At 43.3% G+C, this 19,313-nt stretch overlaps 2 protein-coding genes across 3 annotated transcripts; both read left to right on the plus strand.

Moving 5' to 3' along the window:
- Nucleotides 1-5,861: 5,861 nt before the first annotated feature.
- TMEM9B (TMEM9 domain family member B) lies at nucleotides 5,862-14,370 on the plus strand. 2 transcript variants are annotated; one of them, XM_059848878.1, is made up of 5 exons: nucleotides 5,862-6,024; nucleotides 7,731-7,822; nucleotides 9,505-9,613; nucleotides 10,499-10,633; nucleotides 13,199-14,370. In XM_059848878.1, the coding sequence occupies exons 1-5, from the start codon at nucleotides 5,950-5,952 to the stop codon at nucleotides 13,352-13,354; spliced, it is 567 nt and encodes a 188-aa protein (XP_059704861.1). In that variant the 5' UTR covers nucleotides 5,862-5,949; the 3' UTR covers nucleotides 13,355-14,370. The 2 variants fall into 2 exon arrangements, with proteins under 2 accessions (XP_059704861.1, XP_059704862.1); XM_059848879.1 differs by lacking the exon at nucleotides 5,862-6,024 and adding an exon at nucleotides 6,546-6,566.
- A 153-nt stretch (nucleotides 14,371-14,523) lies between these two features.
- ASCL3 (achaete-scute family bHLH transcription factor 3) lies at nucleotides 14,524-19,282 on the plus strand. Its single transcript, XM_059848880.1, has one exon. It carries the CDS (start codon nucleotides 18,409-18,411, stop codon nucleotides 18,946-18,948), a length of 540 nt encoding a protein of 179 aa, XP_059704863.1. The 5' UTR covers nucleotides 14,524-18,408; the 3' UTR covers nucleotides 18,949-19,282.
- The last annotated feature ends 31 nt before the right edge of the window (nucleotides 19,283-19,313 follow it).

Below are 19,313 nucleotides of genomic sequence, written 5' to 3' on the forward strand. Positions count from 1 at the left end.
ACAAAGGATTGATCTTGGTCAGCAAGTGCATCACCATGGTGGGCAAGCTCAGAATATAAAATATTGCCATAGTGTCAGTGTTTGTGGTCATCTGGAGTATTGGACTCACCTTGCACAATGCTATCTTTGCACCTTACTTCCCCTGTGCAGGTCTGTGTATGTGGAATTGTTGGAATTTTCTTTATGAGAAATATTTTTTGTGATACTGTGGTTGCTAGGGACAAACAATGGTAGTGAATGGTTTCCTGGATAAAGAAGAATACAGAGATTCCTGCTCTTTCAATTATTAGGAATATGTATCTAAAAGGAAAAGAATATAGTTAATGTGGCACCACAGAGACCAGTGGAAGTAAATTAAATGCAATGGGTAAGAAAAGATCTGACAAAGGCTGAAAATGCTAACAGGAAAAAAAGAGCAAAATGGAATTCGTTGCCTCCAAGCTTTCATTTTTGCTTTGCCCAGGTCTTCTGGCAAAGAAAAGATCCCCTAATTAAAGCAGGCATCTGCAGAGTAACTGCATTGCTGCCACTGACCTTGGCCAGCAAGGTGCTGAGTGAACACTCCTCATTTCCTATCCACAGTGAAGTGTGAATGAGGGGCCCGCAGCCTTCCAGGGCTTGCTTGATTCATGCTTTGGAAAAGTGACCAAAATAGCAGGCAGGGAGGAAAATGGAGCCAAAGCATGGAGGGGTTCCCAGTTTGCTTGTTGAGGTCATTGAAAGCCCCCTCTGCTTAGCAACAAGTTTGAGGCAAGTAATGATGAACTTAGACACAAAAATATTTTGCATGGTATCATAATCATAATCTTACCTTGCCTTTAACCTTTCTCTCCCTGGCTCTGGTGTTTCCATGCAGGCTGCAGCAAAGGCTGGAATGAAATGGCTGGCACTGGGTAGAGCACATTCTGGATTCATAGTGACTTTATTTTAGTGCTGATCCCTTTGAACATAAAACAGGAAGCATGAATGTATTAGAACAATCCTTGGGGATTGTTCTGTATGAGGGAGAAACTGTGGTTCCTTTTTGGGCATGTTTGCCTCTGTGCCTCTAGCAAAAGCTCTCTGGAGTAGAACATGGAGCAGCAAAGTGTGTGGAGCAGCACTGACCTTGTCTCCCCCATGAACAATTCATGCAGGGCATCTGAGGTCTTGCTGGGTCAGGGCTGGCAGAGACTATTTATAAGTTTTGGATTAAACAAACAAATGCAGAAGCTGTTCTTCGTGCTGCAAGGGATGAACTTGGACTTGTACTGTGGACTTGTAGAGCCTGGCTAAAGAGCTGAAGCCCCTGTCTCAGCCATGGGCTGCTGTTCCTTGTATTTGCAGCATGGTCCTTTGCTGAAGGAAGGGGCATGAAGCAGGAATTGCACTGATAAGAGCATGACATATGTCACTAATTGAAACCATACACAGAATAGGGCATTCTCCCCATGTATGTGATGTGGGGAGCCAGCTGCAGCAGTGTGTGAGAGCCCTGACTGACCTTGCATTAGCAGAGAGGGACCTTGAACTCTTACAGCCTGCAGAAAAGTCAGGAGTGGATTCACTGAGACAGAAAGATAAAATACATGCACAGCTCTTTCAGCACTTCCCTCCATTTGCTTCATATCATAAATATCAATACAAATATAGAAATACAGAGGTAAACAGTTTGCCCAGCCTGCCCTTTCCATATGCATGCATTTCTGCTGTGAAAGGCTTTATGTAACTCCTGACAGCAGACTGCAAAATAATGCCTCGGTTGTGGAAGGAAGCCACGAGCCATTACATTGCATTACTGTAATGTAATGGGTCCCTGAGAGGAGCCAGATTTGGAGAGCTTGCTTTTATTGTAAACCTTGTACCCCATCCAGCCCACTGGCATTGATTTCTCTTTGTTTTCTCCAGAGATCAAAGACCATGAGGCCAGAATAGCAGCTAGACCGGAACTGAGCCACTGGGGGTTTTGGCCCCAAACAGAAACTCAGGAGTCAAAACTGTGCTGTTTATTTGAAGGGATGCAATACCAGTGACAGAACTTCTTCAGATGGATGCTGATGACCAATCTGCTGAAAGGTGAATTTCTCATTAGCCTAGAAAACTGACATTGTAATTAATCTCTTCCTATGTTTCTTTGTTAAGTAAAGGCTGCTGTGACAAGTGCTGCCATCACTTAAATGTTTTAACTGAATGTAGGGAATAGACAAAAAAAGAATCTGCATTTACTTTGTTTTCCTCCTGTGCAAATGTCACACCACTTTCATGTTGGCATTAAGTGCAGAAGGGCTGATTCAATCACTTATTTACATAATCCCCTCAGATTTTTCTTTTATATCATTGTTGATAATGAAAAGATTTTCTCAGCTGGGAAAACAAAGGGAAGCAGGCAAGTTCTGAATGTGAATAGGCTGAAGTGACATAAAAAGATGGCAATTTGCATTAATAAAAATAATCAGAATGTGGGTGATTGAAATGATGGTAAATAGCATCTATCCCTACCTGCCCTGAGGAACATCCACCCTGTGACAGTCCAGCTGCAGCGTGAGGAGCAGCCCTACACCAAATCTGACACAGCACAGCAGAATCCAGTGTAATTACCGCAGAGCACAGAGGAACATTGCAGAGAACACTTTTAAAATACCCACATTCATGTGTGAATCAGTGCAGCCCAGTAAGGAGGAGCAGAGGCACAGCTTAGGGCTCTGTTGGCTGCAGAGACCGTGTGGCTTTGGGAAGGCTCCTGCAACAGGAAAGGAAATGCAGGAGCTGCACATACAGTGCCTGGAAATATAGAGCCCTTGATAAGCTATTTTTGTGAGATGACTGAGCAGGAAAGATGTGGCCCTGGAGCAGCTGCCTAGAGATGCACAGCCTGTGCTGTGTATTTGTTGCACAGCCTCAGTTCTTGTTCCCAAAAGCCCGGCTCAGGCTGTGCCCAGCAGCTCAGGGGGCTGCACCCCCTCCATGGCTGGGGGGACCAGGGCTGCCTCCACCCCAGAGCCTCAGAGGAAGAGCCCTTAAATAACCAAAAACACCTCGAGCAGCTTTTGGGGGCACTTGGTGTGTGAGTATTGCTAATGGAGACAAACATGAGAGTGAGTACAAAACTGTCAAACCCATCATTCGACACAGCACACTGACAGCAAAGTGCAAGGTTTAGCTTAGAGAGGCCAGTGTAGAGCTACAACCCTCAAATAAATCTTGTTATTAAAGCAGGGGGTGTGAGGTTTAAAAAGCAAACTGGATGAGAGAGCTCAGCTTCATTAACCTGAAGAGGATTGCTCCTGTAAGGACAGAGTTAGCAGTGCAGGGAGCAGCCTGCTGGCACTGAAGCTCAGACTCTGATAAACCAGTGAGAGCCCTCTTGAAGATGAAACACATCTTCAGCCCTTCTGGAAGATTAGCAAGCTGAAAAGCAATTATAGTCATGGCAATAATTTAATAATTTCCTTAAAATTAAATTTGTATACCTTTTTTAGCTGTCTTTCCCCCTTTTTAAAACTGCAGTTTAACAGTATTGCTTCTGGTGTGCTGACAAATACATTTAAAAATTATTGAAACAAAACTGAAAAGAATCTGAATGTTAAGACAGAAACTCCCAATGTTCTTTTCCTAATAATTCTTTCAGGAGCTTTACTTACCTAATCACTTATTATTGTTTTCTAGAGGAAGAATAGACTCATCCTCTGGAAGAAGTAACCTTTACCTCCTGCAGCACCAAGAGCCTGTGGCTCACAAGGTCCTGTTTAGTTTTTTTTAGTTCCTGGCTTTGAGGAAGCTCCAAGACTGAGCTTGAAGGTCCCAAAGGCTGTTCCAGCCACCTAAATAAAAGCACATTTGTTACCTGTGTATCTGAACTCTCAGAATGGGTAAAAAAACAAGTTAGTTTATCAGGCTCTCTTTTCCTACACCAAACTCTTCCAAAGGCAGTGATGCCTCTGAAACTGCTTATTGTTTACTTCAGCTCAAAACGTGATCTGTGTTTTTCTAAAGATTCAGCATGTTTTTCAACTCAGCAGTCAATCTGCCCATTGTAGGCTATGGCTGTGGGTGGTGGGGAAGACACAGAGCCACCTTCACACTTCAAAACACTTCCATTGCAGATCCAGCCATTAAACAGACAAATTGTTTGGCTTAGGCTGAAACCTGATGTACTCTCATTAAAGTCTGCTGGCAATTTTCCCTGAAATTTAAAGAAAGGTGTTTTGTGTTTCCATAGTAACTCCAGCTCCTTTCCTGAGCTGTCTGATGCACTGCTGGTATTACACAACCTATTGTATGAGAAGGGAGTGAGGAGCAGCATTGAAAAGTCTACTGAATTTAAGGATTATGAAATTACAGCCACTGAGTGGGGGCTGGGGAGGGAGAGGGCAAACAGAGCAGCTTTTGGCCATGTGCAGTTTTGCTACTTGGGAGTTTAGACAGAGAACCATGGAATTGTAGAATGGTTTTGGTTGGAAGGGACCTTAAAGATCCTCCTAGTTCCAGTTCCTCTGCCATGGGAAGGGACAGCTTCCACCAGAGCAGGCTGCTCAGAGCCCCACCCAACCTGGCCTTGAACACTGCCAGGGATGGGGCAGTCACATCTTCTCTGAACAACCTGTGCCAGCCTCTCAATACCTTCACAGTAAAGAATTCCTTCCTGATATCTCATCTTAGCCTGCTCTCAGTCTGAAGCCATTCCCTTTGTCCTGTCACTGCTCCTGTAAAGAGCCCCTCTCCACTTGTTGTGCAGGCTCCCTTCTGCTACAGGAATGGCTACAGAAAGGCAGGAGGAATGGAAAGGAGGAGAAGGAATAAACAGGCTGAGTCACACTGCCTGTTGCTGTTCCTCTGTGGAGCTCTCAGAGGAGCTGAGATGAGCCCGAGCTGTTTCCCAGGCTGGGCTCAAATCCTTATTCAGCAGTGCCAGGGACAGGCTGGGCCCAGCCCTGGCAGTGCCAGGCGGGTTTGAGGTCCCTACACAAGGAGGGAGGCTCATAGATGGCTTCACCTGCCAGCTCCTGGGGAGCACAGCTGGAAATGCTGGGGAGCACAGCTGGAAATGCTGCTTCTCACCGAGGCTGGCTGCCCTCTGCAAGAGGGTGATCACTGCTCTTGGGTGGAAATAATTAATCACTGACAAATGAGGAACATTGCTGGATTTTAGTGATGTCTTCTCAGAGAAACAGCTGTCTGTAAAAGGCATGAAGATTTACACAACTGTGTGTCCAGACGTGTAAAAACTGGATTATATGCTGCTCACACACTTCATTTTTAGTGGTACTAATAATCAGTTACTGGATTAAACCCATTCCATTTGGGCCAAGAACTACAGGCCAGTCAGCCCGACCTCTCTTTAAAAAAGGACATGTTGATACTAAAGTGTGTCCAGAGAAGGGTAACAAGGCTCCAGAAAGGCTTCGAAAATGTGTAAATGTGTTTCATGAGGAGTGGCTGAGCTGGGTTTGTTTAGCCTGGAGGAGGCTCAGGGGAGACCCCATTGCTCCCTACACCTGCCTGAGAGGCTGCCGTGATCTGGGGGCTGCTCTCTCCTGCAGTGAGAGAAAAGGCCATAAGCTGAGACAGAAGATGTTCAGATTACACACTAGAACAAATTCTTTCGCTCTCAGCGCGGTCAGGCACCGGAACAGCGGAGGCGGTGGAGTCACCATCCCTGGAGACGTCCAAGGCGTTTCTGGATCTGGCGCTGGGTGACACGGTTTAGTGGTTACAGTGCTGGTTTGGTGCTTGCACTGGATGACCCTGGAAGTCCCTTCCATCCCTGACGATTCCACCATTCCAGGACCATTTCTGTGCCGGCCGGCCCGGAACCATGGTGCGGCGCCGCCGTTCCCGCGGGGACGGCGCCACGCGCGGACGGCGCCCCACGTGAGGCGGCGGCAGGCGGAAGTGATGGCGGCGGGGGCCCGGCGGCGGCGCGGCGGCCACAAGCGGCGGTAAAGCGGCCACAGAGCGCCGGGGCCCGACATGGCGGCCCGCGGGGCGCGCCTCTGCTCGCTGCTGCTGCTGGCCACACTGGCGGGGCTGGGCGCCGAGGCCAAGGTGAGCCGGGCCGGGGGGGACGGGTCACGGTGGTGCTCCCCGTACCGGGCCCTCCCTCCGTCCGCCGCCCCCGCCGGGCGCTCGGTTCCCGCGGGTGGTCCCGCCTTCCTGGCCCCACTGCTGCTCCGTGCGGCTGTAGAGGAAGGCCGGAGCCGGTGGTTTCGTGCGGGCGCTGCCCTGCCCCGCTTGGCGGAGCAGCAGGGCCCGCCAGCCTGGCCTCGGCGCGGGCCCCGGTTCCTGCGCTCCCCGTAAGCTCGTAGCCGTTGATGTTGCTTTGCCGCGGTGCCCGGGGACACCGGCACACAAAGCTACGAGTGGAGATGGAGCTGCTGCTGCCGGGGCTGGCTGGGGCTGAGCTCGGGTCGCTGCCCGGCTCAGCCGCGCTGGGTGCGAGCGCTCCGCTCCTGGCCCTCCCTGCTGCCTTCATAGCCGGGACTGTCCCCGCGGGTCTCTGCGGCGGGCAGGGACACCGGCTCTTCTACAGTCACAGCACCCGCCTTTGAATTTTCCCCAAACACCTGCGGATTTTCTCCTTTTTAATGGTAATCAGCGGTTTGACTCCTCCGCGGGGAGAGCAGGTTTGGCGTAGAGTGTGGTACGTGGGGTGGATTTACACTGCTCTCCTGAGACCCTCCTGCCCTGCTGCACCCTGCTCTGGCTCCCCAGCACAGCAAATACGTGGAGCCAGTTCAGAGGAGACCATGGAAGGGATCACAGGGCTGGGGCACCTCTGCTGTGAGGAAAGGCTGAGGGAATTGGGATTGTTTAGTCTGGAGAAGAGGTGACCTAATTGCAATACCTGAAATCCTCCCAGTACCTGAAATCTGTAAGAGAGGTGGAGAAGAACTGACTGCGCGGGCAGGTAGTGTCAGGACAAAGTTTTACACTGAAAGAGGGTAGGGTTAGGTTGGATATCAGGAAGAAAGTCTTCTCTGTGGGGGTGGAGGGGCACTGGCACAGGCTGCCCAGAAGCTGTGGATGCCCTGAGCCTGGCAGTGTTCCAGGCCAGCTTGGACAGGGCTTTGAGCAGCCGGGTCTAGTGGAAGGTGTCCCTGCCTGTGGCACGGGAGCTGGAACTGGATGATCCCTTCCAACCTAGGGCTTTCTATGATTCTGTGCTAGTGCAGTCAGAGCTTTCCAACTGACCTGTGCTCAGTGTTACTCTGACTTGGCTGCTTAGTGTAGGAATTCATTACCAATCCTTGTTCACACATTCTTTTGTAATGCCACCAGAAATTGCCTTGAACTTTAGATAAGACACATTTATCCTGTCTCCTGTTATTTGCTAAAATAGCAAATAACATTAGCATTAGCATTCTTAGCATTTTTTCATTCCTTTTAAGCTCATCACTGTATCTGACAAGCAGCTGTCCTTGTAAGCTGAGTAGTTGAGTAATCAACATCAGCAATTTCTGCATGTGTGGTTTTTCTTGGAAAGAGGAATTGAGCTTAAACTCCATTTTCCCCCCTCAAGAATGTTTCTATCTCAAACAGTAGTGTTACTTGACAAATTGCTTAGTAATTCTGAAATAATTCTTATTCTTAAACTTGTAGGAAGTCCTGAGTAAGACTGTTCAGAGATACTTGCAAGTTATTTGTGTTAAATATTTCAAGTCTTATGTGAAGAATGTCTTCTGTACCCCTGATAATATAAATTACATAATAAGATAATTTGTTTCTAAGTGTGTTGTTTGCTTCACTTTTAGAACTCTGAGGATGTCCGGTGTAAATGCATCTGCCCTCCTTACAAGGACCACTCAGGCCATATTTACAACAAAAATGTTTCACAGAAAGACTGGTGAGTGTTTGTGGCACATACAAAATGAAAATAAATAATCTTACTGGTTAAAGCCTTGTTCTGTAGAGATTACATATGAATCTCCTGTGGTGGTGCCAGGACAAAGCAGAGCATTTCCATAACTTGCTGGAGCTTTTCTTTCAGAAGTACTCCAGAATTCAGCTTTAGCAAGGGACAAGGCTTAAACCCTGTAGTTTTTACCCTGTCTTCTGTTTTGGTTTGCTTGCTTGCATGTTTAATTGTTTATTTAGACTTGGAAGTAATAGAAGGGAAGAAAGTGATGTGTTTTGAATCCAGTGACTTGGAATGGTGTAAAGGCAAGGGGACACCAACCTGGAACTGGGACTTGGGAGTATTGTGTTTGCTTGCTCTACTCTTGGAAACCATCCCATCATTTAGGAACTGTTGTTTCTGGAGTTTTGTGAGGTTCAGTAGATTTTGCCTTTTCTAGCAACTTGTAGAAGAAAAAATGCTGATGTTAATCTTTCTTATATTCTCAGTAAGAGACTTTCTACTGTACTTAACCAACATACAAGATTTCTGCAGTACTTGGGCAGTGTATTGCCACAAGCTGTCAGTCACAGGAACAGCAATTGCACAGATTGTGCCTGGCATGTATTTTTTGATTTTTGTAGCTTGAATGGTGCATTCTTCCACAGAGGGAAATGTAGCTCTGCTTTCACATAAATGAGACAAACCCTCCAGAGGCTGTGAGGTGGCACTCAGCAGTTGCAGCTATGAAGAAGTAGTACAGAGAAGACAGAAGAGATGAGCTGGTGCCTGGCTGAGTGTTTGTGGCACTGTAATTTAGCCCAGTACAGTGTTGAGTGCCAGGCTGCTGCTCTCACTTCAGGCCTTGTGTTTCACTACTGGCTGCTGACTGTGCCAGCACTGAGGTAACCAGCAGAAAGGTGAAACAGGATTCTGGTTCTCTCAGTGCTCTGCAGGGACCTGGGGGTCTGAGCTCTGAATAACAGCCTGAGTCAGCAGAAAGACCAGCATTATGTAAGTTGTTGTTGGAAGCAGTTGTCTCATGGCAGCTGGGTTTTAGTGCTGTGCTATGGAGAGCCCGTAATATTGTCAACCACACTTTTCCACAGGGGACTGACTTACATTTGGTAAGTCAAATGCTTTTGCTGAAAGCTGAATGTTCTTTATTCACTGTCTTGATGCTTAGAGAAACAACCCATCTGACTTCCTTTTTTATTTCCCCCATGTCTGTACCTTGTGATGACAAGAAAAAAGAAATTCAATTCATGAATGTCAAAGAGAGGCTAATCTCCCTTCAGACAGTGAAAGGATGGAATAAGGCTCTTTTGAGTATGGTGAAGAAAGAAGGGGGATTAATAGCTGAAATTTACTTTTATCCATGATGTCAGTGTCAAATGATCCATTTGTGCTGGATTCATATCCTTGGACTTGTTCTGTTAACAGCTTTAGTACCTTCTCTGAAAAATGGAGACATTGTATTGAGTTAGAAAGATCTTGAAACTTGTTTAGCAGCTTGTCAGTAGCTGAATTTCTCATTTAAGTGACATAACTGTGCTGTAGTGATTTACTTGTACCTGCAGTTTAGAACAACTGAACTTAAGCAAGCTGAGCTTCTCAGCTCCTGCAGCAGAGTGGAACAGCTCAGCTAAAGCCAGCTCAAAACTGACTGGGCAGTTTCTGTGTTTCCTCAGTGATTGTCTCCATGTGGTGGAGCCTATGCCCGTCCCTGGACCTGATGTAGAAGCTTATTGCTTACGTTGTGAGTGCAAATATGAGGAGAGAAGCTCAGTCACAATTAAGGTAAGCAGTGTAATCCTGTTGGCATGTATCAAAGACTTCAGCTGTTTAGTAAATATGTTTATTGTCTTTTAGAGGAATGCTATTTTTAAAGGGAAAACTGTTCTAAGGCAGCCTAAAATACAACTTTTTTTGTAGTAGTTGTTCTCAATCTTGAGCAGTAACAATAGCATCACACTTTAGCTGAAGAAGTGAACCTGAGACCCTTTATTGAAATCTCCACTTTTGAGATCAGACTTTACACCTTGCTAAAATTCTGAGTGTTCTAAGACATTTTATCCAGCTTTGTGCTGTGTTTTCCTTATTATTTCAGAGGGCCTCTCATTACACAGCTGCCTTACTTTCTTACTATAAATTTTCTTTATCTGTGTTTGTACTAACAGATGTTTTGTGTGCTCTTCACATTCTTGTCCCATTGGAGCCATTGAGGCCTGGACTGCTGTGAACAGACTGCAGAATGTCTTTTTGTTTTTGACAACACAGACTACTTTATTTTGGGATTTTAGAAGTTTGGTGTTTTGTTTTGCTTGGTGACTGAATTTGGGTCTGTGCTAGACAATGGGAGATCAGTGGGGGATGCCCCAGATTTGTCACCTGTTTAATGGCCAGACTGGACAGTTTTCTTGGTGGAAGTGAGAGTTGTAACACTGAATTGTTTAAAGAGGCATAGCCTAAGATTCTTTGCAAGGTCTCACTGTTTCAAGCTGCCCTAAACTCTTTTAATACCATGTTGTACTTGGTTTTCTTGTCTTTCTGGGTTTTAAATCATCTGGTGGCACTACTAAAGATCAAACTTTGCCTGTACTCATCTTTTGGTCTTTGCTTCCTGTTGTGAGACTTGGGGGGAAATGTCACAATCTTGACATAAACTGTGCTTGCATTATGTAGGTGACAATCATCATATACCTGTCCATTTTGGGCCTGCTTCTTCTGTACATGGTGTACCTTACCCTGGTGGAACCCATCCTGAAGAGGCGCCTCCTTGGACACTCGCAGCTCATACAAAGTGATGAAGACATTGGGGTGAGTTCACCAGAGTCTTTGTGCACTTGGTTAGCATGAAAATTGGGATGGTTGGTTGATAATTAATTATTTGGGATTAGCAGCTTTTTTTGCCAGGCAGTGTAAATGTTTTTCCTGCTGGGAGAGGAAAAGAAAGGTATGTGATGACTTCTGTGAAGCCACTCTTTCATTTTTCACTGGGCTGGAAAGCAGTGAGAACTGCTTCAGTTATGCCAGCTCTAGGCAAAGATTTTCACAGAGAAGAAACAGTATAGGAATGGATGTAAGAATACAGAAGAGTACAGCTTTTTAGGAGTTAATGATCCAGTCTTGCCAGGGATCATTTTTATGGGAAGTGTTTACTGCTTAGATTGCTCTCTTCAAAAAGAAAGTATGGGGGTTGCCTGTTCTGTTGTTCCAGTCTGAATTTCTTGATGCCTAAACTTCAAGAAGAAATTGCTGTAATGAAGCAGAACAGTAGTGGATGCTGAAATAATTTCTTAGTATTACAGCCAGAAATCAGAATGTGACAGTATATTCCAACTGGTCAGAAGAGCTTTTTTTGGGAGAAGAAGGGGAGCAGTCCAGTAGTGACAGGATTTTCTGTCATTACTGGCTTTTCCAGTCTCTAGCACTGGGCAATAATCCCATACTTTTGTTGTGAAATCAGGGTACATAAAGCATAGCTGATAAAAACTATTATCTAGGAAAAAAAAATTTGAATACTTGATTATCCTCTTAGCAAACAGAAACACCTTTTTAAGTGAAGATGGCTGATAATTGTCCCCCTGTTTTGAATTTCCCTGTGTGGTACATGTAGACATGTTTCAACTGTCGTTGTATTGACAAAATAAGATTTTCCCAGTCACCTCTAGGAGGATTTTGGTTTGAGTGTTTGTTGGTTTTATTTTTTTTTTTTTTTTTTTGAAAGGAAGTATTTGAATGACTCTTCCTCTTTGTGCATTCTTGTAGCAAACTGGGCAGCTCCTCCTTGAATTAAGTGAGCTGGTGCTGTATGCTAGATCTCAAACAAATTTATAGCTTAGATAAATTATCTTAATGCCTCCAAATGTGAGTTAGTCTTTTGATTGTAGGTGGAAGAAGTGAAATAAGTCCCATGTCAGAGTTCAGGTTAACTGCAGAATGAATTTACCTCAAAGTCTGGGTCCATCTTAAACAATGTTTTGTTTTGCTGTAGCTGTTCTGTGAACATAAGATAATTTAAGGTCCCTTATGAATTATCCCCATTCTTGCCTTCCCTCTTGCAAGTTCTTGAGATATTCTTGTCACATTTCAAAAATACCATGTCCATGGATTTTGTGGCTGAATTTCAAGGCAGTGTGTTCACTCTTTGTTGTTGCCCACTGGTGGCAGTGGCAAATGATGAGTGTAAGCTACTTCTGTAGTCCTCTTTCCTCTTAAATTCTTTTTTTCCCCTTATTGTCTACATAGAAATTGGCAGTATCTAAGGCCAGTATGATCTAGACTGTCCTGTGTTCTCCCACCATGTGTTGTACAGTAGCAAACCATGTGTTGCTATTATGACTTTTTTTTTCCCCCCTGTGAATGAAGTGACCTGTGTCCTGTTAAATGCCCATTATAGGTATATACAAATTTTTTTAGTGAGATGATAGCTCTTTTGATCAGGGATTGCTGATTGTCTGTTGTTCTCTATGGGAATATTTTTTTCATGCTCATTGTGGCTTTGGGACTTCGAGCAATCATTTCGATAGGTATCATTAATGATAATCTATGTGCAGTTTACAGTTGTCATTGAGCTGCTCTGCACAGTCACATCACAAATCAAGTATCCATTAATGTGAATGTTTTCAAAAGGGTTCTGGAAAAAAAAAGAATGTGAAATGTAGGGATACAAAAAGACAGTTATTTAATATAGGACATAACTATGTTACTTTTCATTATGCATATGATGCTTTCTTATGTAGCTTTAGCAGCATGACTTTGTCCAAACAGTTTAATAGCCAAATGAGAAGTTCAGTTCAAACTCTTACTGTTTATGACTTGCTATTTTTGCTAGCAGAAAATACAGCCTTGCAGGTACAGTTAGAAAACAGGGAGAGTTAACGTTAAACAAGCACTGGGTTCTTTTTGAGCTGTGTCACTTAAACAGCTGTATTGACACTGTGCTTTCAGACAGCTCAGCACAATAGGCTTAGTTTGGTAAACATCAGAGTGTGTTGGTTTGATATAGAAGCTGTGTGTGAACATCTTGAACTGCCTGGCAGGAAATGGCCAGGAGCTGGCAGGGAACTGTCCCCAATTCAGTTGTGGAGTGCATTCACCAGATATGGGGGTACAAATAGATGCAAGAGTGCTGTGATCCTGCAGCTTACCTGGGCAGCAAGTAATTGGCAGTACAGTGAAGCGTGGTCTGTTTGGGAAGTCTGTGGAAGTTCCTGTGAAGTACAGTTCCAACAATTCCCAAACCTGCTTGGTCATTTTTACCAGGCAGCTTGTTGGGACATCTCATTTACCTTAAAGAAAGACCAAACACATCCTGTGGAGTGTGCCAGCCCAGCAGAGCTGGAAGCCCTGAGCAGTGACGGTGGTGTTTTGCCCTTGCAGGACCAGCAGCCCTTCGCCAACGCGCACGACGTGCTGGCGCGCTCGCGCAGCCGCGCCAACGTGCTCAACAAGGTGGAGTACGCGCAGCAGCGCTGGAAGCTGCAGGTGCAGGAGCAGCGCAAGTCCGTCTTCGACCGGCACGTCGTGCTCAGCTAAGGGGGGCTCAGGGGAGGAACTCCAGGCATGTGGACTAGTGCAAAGAGCTGACAGAAGTCTTCCCGATCCTGCCAATTCAGAAGAGTTTTCTTGAATGATTTGTTATTGATTTAAAAAAAAAAAAACCCAACAAATTAAAGAAGTATTTGAACTTTGAAGGGATGTACTGGAGTGGAAGGAGTTTAAACAGATTAGTTAACCAAAAGCTTAAATCTTTATGTTTTCAAATGGCTTTTACTAACAAAACTGAAAAGAAAACAAACCCTGAGATACCTTGGGTTGCCACTGTGGTACATTATTTACAGTTGTGACTTTATGGTGGTTTTTAACTATATATTTCTCTCTACCGTTTATGTGGTTAAAAAGTACCTGGGAGCACAGTAATAACTTACAATTCACTAATCACTTTATGTAAAGACCTTTTGTAAATATACTTGGATTTTCTGCTGATTGATGCTAGGTACTGGAAATCAAAGTCTTGCAGTGTAGTTTTGGTCTGCGAGAATGAAACCCTGCTGGCTGTGTTCATTTGGTTTCTTGCACTTGTACTTTCAAGATGCTTGTATGGCAAGTGAAGTCTGCAGACTTGAGGCAAAACATAAGTGGACAATGACTCCTGGAGCTGCATATTTCAAGTACTGTGATGTAGATAAATTCAAATGCAGTGCACATTCAAGACAGTGTTGACATTTTGTTCTATTTTGCTTTAACAGCTTAATATATTGTAGGTGTATGATAGCTCTTATAAAATCTTTCCCTTTCTTTTAATGGGTAAAGTCTCAGGAGTTAGTATATGATGAAATATTTATTACAGAAATCTTTCTGCATTTGTCTGGATTGATGGTGTAAGGCACATACTTTCTCTAGCACCTGTCATCTTGGGAGTTAGGTGTATTTTTTTATCTGTGACTCTGTACTCATCTCTCTTCAGAGGTTATACAGTTGCTGGATGACTAACTTTCATATATCCCCTTTGGAATGTAACAATTAAAGATAAAACTGATTTTTGAAAAATGGATCTGCATTATCAGTTTGTCATCATTTTTCTCCCTCATTATGCTGCATGTAAATTCCATCCATAAAAGTACTTTAAACACACTTCGGAATAGAAATGTGCACTTGTTCAGTGATTAGGTAAGGAAAGGCTCATCAGATTGTTAATTGAAAGAAGTTTTTAATCCCCGACTCAGATGTAGCTGTGGATATGTAGTTGCATTATTGTGTGACAGTTTTCAGGTCAGTGTGGAAGGTGGTGGTCCATGGAAGAATACTATTTCTGGGGACAGTTTTGGCTTGCTTAGTCCATGCCTGGGGGACAGCCAGGTACAGGGCTTTGTTTTCATACAAGTCTTGTAGGCTTCCAAAACTGAGTTAGCCTGGAGTGATTTAAAGCATGTGGTGAATTGATGGATTCACAGGATTCTTTAAATTTAAAAAAAATTGCACAAGGATTAACAGGTCAAAAAAAAAAAATTCAGGCTTGGTTTCAGTTTTTGTGTTCAACATGGCCCCAGTGAGTGGGAACTTCTTCAGTTGCTGCTCTTTGGTTACTGGTTATGACACCTAGGGTCTACTAAAGAAAAAAAAATGCAACTTGTTTGTGGAATACATGCCTTGATTGTTGAGTATCTCCCTGTCCCCCAGTCCTGGGAGTTGTTCCACCTCTTGACTGCCTTTCCTGTGAGGCCTGAAGCTGGTGTGGAAGGGGGAATTTGGATACAGCACTGTGACTTAGACAGGGGCAGTAGAAGGTGAAGCTTTCCTTCCTTGATGGGTGGCAGTCACAAGAAGCAGAACTGAATGTATGTCCATCTTTTGCTAGTAAAAGTATTTCTGATCTTACAGTTTTAAGCTAAAGTGGTTTGGGTTTGGATTTTTGTGTGTGGTTATGCTTTGATTGATAGAAGGGCCAAACCATGAGATAGTCCAAAGTGTCAATCCTGTAAAAGGTGGGAATTTTGAAGAAAGGTGTCCTATTTTATTGCACCTGTGCAATTGGACAGCTATATACTGATATATGTAGCATCTAAGTACATGTATACATTGCATTATAGATTCTGTATGGTTTCTCTTTTTAAGCAAAACTTGTGTTGCTATTGTTGGCTCATGGTTTTCAAATCTTCTCTTATATATATATATATTCACCTTTTATATGGTGTTACACTCAACACTAAAAGAATTTCCCAAAATTACAGGTATACTGATTAAATTTAAAGGCATTAAGGTGGCTAATAATGTATGTCCTCACCTGTAGTGGAAAGAAATCCATCACAAATTTCTAAATAAATGCTGTGTTTAAAATTTCTGTGTTTAAAATGAAGCTATGGAAATTAGTTTGCTTATGCCTTGACGGTGAATATTTACCTAAATTCTAGCCAATTGTTCTATTCAGATATTGGAGCACAAAATGCCAATAAATGAAAATACTGCTTTATATTTTCATTACTATACTGTAGTAGTCTGCAACAGAAGGCAAATGGGAAGTGAACAAACCACATTCCTGATTACTTTTTCAGGTAATCTGGATGTGTTCAATAGCAGTTTCAAAATTTCTAGCCCTTAATGCCAAGTTTTGTTGCCATCATAGCTGTGGTGTGGGTGGAAAAGCCCAACCAGAAATGAGCAGATCTAACTGTAATCTACTTTGCATGTTGTCAATTGACTATAAATTGCAGCAGTCATTGACTCAGTGGAACAAGCTACATAATTCAGGTAAGAGACTTGCATGTTGCTGTATCTAGCCACAGATCTTCACTGAATGTCAATGTTCTTGTAAATCACTTCTACCAGCCATTTACTAACAGTGTTCTCATAGCTTTTTAATGAATCTTGTTTGATGTGATCTCTTATTTAATAAGGTGTAAGAAAAATGGAACATTAACATCTTTTTTTTTTTTTTTTTAATATCATTCAGATATTTTCAGGTATTCATCACTCTTTAAACAGCACATCTTGTTTCCCTGGATTTTACTTTCATCTGAAGATTGGTGAGTCTCTAATCTAAGGGGAAAATGTTCCTAACACTTTCTGCAGGTGTTGAGGCAGCAGGTAACTGTTTTATGTAACCTTGTTACACAGCAGAAGTGTCAGTACCAAGCAACAAATATGGCAAGTATCTCTTAGTGAGTGGTTGTGGTTTTTTTGGTTTCTTCTCTGGAGTGATGTTGTGCCGTAATTTTTTTTTTTTTTTTTTTTGCTATGTAGCAGACTTTTCCTCAGTGTTTTTAAGTTGTTAGCAGCAGAGAGTTTTTAGGCAATAAGCCAATCTTCTAAGTATAAAAGGGAAAGTTGACTGTCTACTAATTTCATTTTATGAGGAGTAAAAATATACACATTCACATACGTAAAAATATGAGTTTTTTGCCTATATATTAATGTGAAATGGATGTGTGTCCATGCATTTAGCCTACCTACAGAAGTACCTGTTTAAGATGCCTAGGACTCCCACTCATGCCTAACAGCTGTAAATGAATTCTTCACTCACAGGATTTCTCTTGTGAAATCTATGTGCATTAGAAAAAGAGACAACTCTGCATACTGAGGCATTTTCATAGAATATGTTGTGAGAATAGGTCCATACCAATAAATATTCTCTGTGTAAATGTGGCAGGTATTAAGTCAGTAGAAAATATTACATTATCCCCATATCCTTGTGATTGATTTGTGGTATGGAGTTGTGATTGGAACATCTGAAGCTTTGCCAGATTTCTGTGAGTATGGAATCCAACAGTTTCTTTTAATGTAGTTTAATGTTCAGCTGTGGTTTCCATTTTAGAGGATGCAATAGAATCTAGGTGCTTTGGACAGCAATGTATGGATGTACAGTAGATGGTGAGTAAGAGCATTTTTGGATCAATTCTGTGTAGGCAAGTATTGGTTGCAATCTGTGAGGGTGGCTCACAGTGATTCTTTAAAAATTAGCTGGTTATTTAAAAGGTATTTAAAGAAGCTATTAGGTAACAGTCATTACATTCTCAGCAGTTAGGCTGATGTTTAGCTCTTTGAATAATGATATTGGGAAGGCACCATAATGCAGCTTCTTATGAACCACTGCAAGAGTATCTGTGTGATAAATGTGTCAGGGTGATTTGAATAGTTAGACCTGCTGTAATGCTGCTCTGAAGAGAGGGAGTGAGGGTAGGCCAGTCTGACTTACAGGTTTCCAGCAGGGCCCCAACAGCTGTGTGCCATCCCTTCTATGTATTACTAGGACATGTATTTTTCCTTTAATAAAGTGTTCATTTCATAAGTATGAAATATTTAATATTTAATTTCTAGCAGTAGGATTGTTTTTAGTATTTCATGTCTGTGTTTAATCTGCAGGTAGGTGGAGAAGGAACGTGAGGACCCAAGGAGGTGTTAGATTTAGTGGAAATTCTCTCATCTCTAAACTTCCTGTAAATCTTTGTATGAGTGGATGTCATACCTGAGAGATGTGGAGTTTTAAGATTGAAATCCATTCTCTGCACAGGTTTTCCATTTTGTTAAGATGATATATTGAATGTGGCATCAAGCTAATAGAGAGAAAAATAATTTGTCTTTGAAGGCTCTTTGGTATGAATAGGGAGTCTTTTACTGGAAGTGTAGATTTAGTTTTTTCAGGGAGGGGAGGGTAGGGAGTGGGGAGAATGCCTCAGGTGTTGGCCTGCTTTATTTGTTGTCTGTAGACATGTAAGTTTTGGTGGATTTGGAGCAAGCTAGACAAACTAGACCTATGTGGAATACATATAGGTAGAGTCTCTTAATTCCTAAACCTGAGGTGAAAGGAAGCTGCTTTCTCTTTCCTTTAGGAAACTTTGATGGCTTTATATTAATATCTGTCGTGTGTTAGTTTAATCAGTGTGACTGACTTGCACTTTCTTGTACTTTTCAAATGGGATGTTGTCTTGTTCTACCTGATCTTCCAACATCATTCTGAAATGTCACAAATGCATTAAAAAAATATCTTCTGGAAAATGTCAGCAAGGCCTAGAGTTGGTAAGTTGATGTGAGTTTTTTGTACTGTTCAGTGTGAGCTGTTTAAAGTATTCTGTAATTACATGTTTCCAGGCTAAATGCAGAACCTGATGGATGGGAAAAGCTACTGTAACCTCATCTGTGCTGAGGCTCAGCACATCCAGCTGGCAAGGCCATTCTGTGCAGACCCGCTGGTCACGTTTCACGTGTACCCAGAAGCCCCAAGCCAGGTCCCTTTGGCTGAAGATTTGGCATTCCTGCCTTTCATGTCAGAGCATCTCATCACAGAGACCCTCTACAGCGAGCCCTGCCCCTTTCCCTACCAAATGCCCCATTCCAGTCTCCACAAGAGTGAGTACTCCTATGGGTCAGCTTTCATCAGGAAGAGGAATGAGAGGGAAAGGCAGCGTGTTAAGTGTGTCAATGAAGGCTACGCCAAGCTGAGGCACCACCTGCCCAAGGAGTACTTGGAGAAACGGCTCAGCAAAGTGGAGACCCTCCGTGCTGCTATAAAATACATCAGGTACCTCCAGTCTGTGCTGTGCACTGACTCTGTGGTGGCAGGAAAAGGTGTCACGGAGGCAAACCAAGCACCCAAAGCCGCTAACAGACCAGCCCAGTTTTTGGAGACGATCTGAAGCGTTCCAAAGCCAGCCAAAGGTATCCTGTCTGGGAACATAGTAGCCACTCTGTCAGTGACGTGTGTGTTCCTGGCACTTCTTGGGAGCAGATCGTGGCACACGTCAGTAGCAGCCCACACAAGAGCTTTAATGTTGCAGATAGTTACTACACTTAGATATGAGAGGGACAACTGGGAAAATCTCAGCTGAATGACTTAAGTTAATTCATGAAAATCAGAACGACGTTCTAAATTTGTCATCAAGCTAAAAATGTGACACCTATGTGTGTGAAGTAGCTGTATGTATCATCACAACCTGCATGCTTTAAAATAAAATCTCTTTACTTATGGGACTGAGATTCTCATTTTCTGTCATGTTATTGG

Source organism: Haemorhous mexicanus, chromosome 6, assembly GCF_027477595.1.
Source record: "Haemorhous mexicanus isolate bHaeMex1 chromosome 6, bHaeMex1.pri, whole genome shotgun sequence".
Taxonomy (NCBI): Eukaryota; Metazoa; Chordata; class Aves; order Passeriformes; family Fringillidae; genus Haemorhous; species Haemorhous mexicanus.

Excerpts from the sequence above, each read along its gene's own strand:
- TMEM9B (XM_059848878.1), top strand. The coding sequence starts at position 5,950 with ATGGCGGCCCGCGGGGCGCGCCTCTGCTCGCTGCTGCTGCTGGCCACA. Across the intron at positions 6,025-7,730 it reads GGCTGGGCGCCGAGGCCAAG|AACTCTGAGGATGTCCGGTG; the intron begins GTGAGCCGGGCC and ends CTTCACTTTTAG. Across the intron at positions 9,614-10,498 it reads GAAGCTCAGTCACAATTAAG|GTGACAATCATCATATACCT; the intron begins GTAAGCAGTGTA and ends TGCATTATGTAG.
- ASCL3 (XM_059848880.1), top strand. The coding sequence starts at position 18,409 with ATGCAGAACCTGATGGATGGGAAAAGCTACTGTAACCTCATCTGTGCT.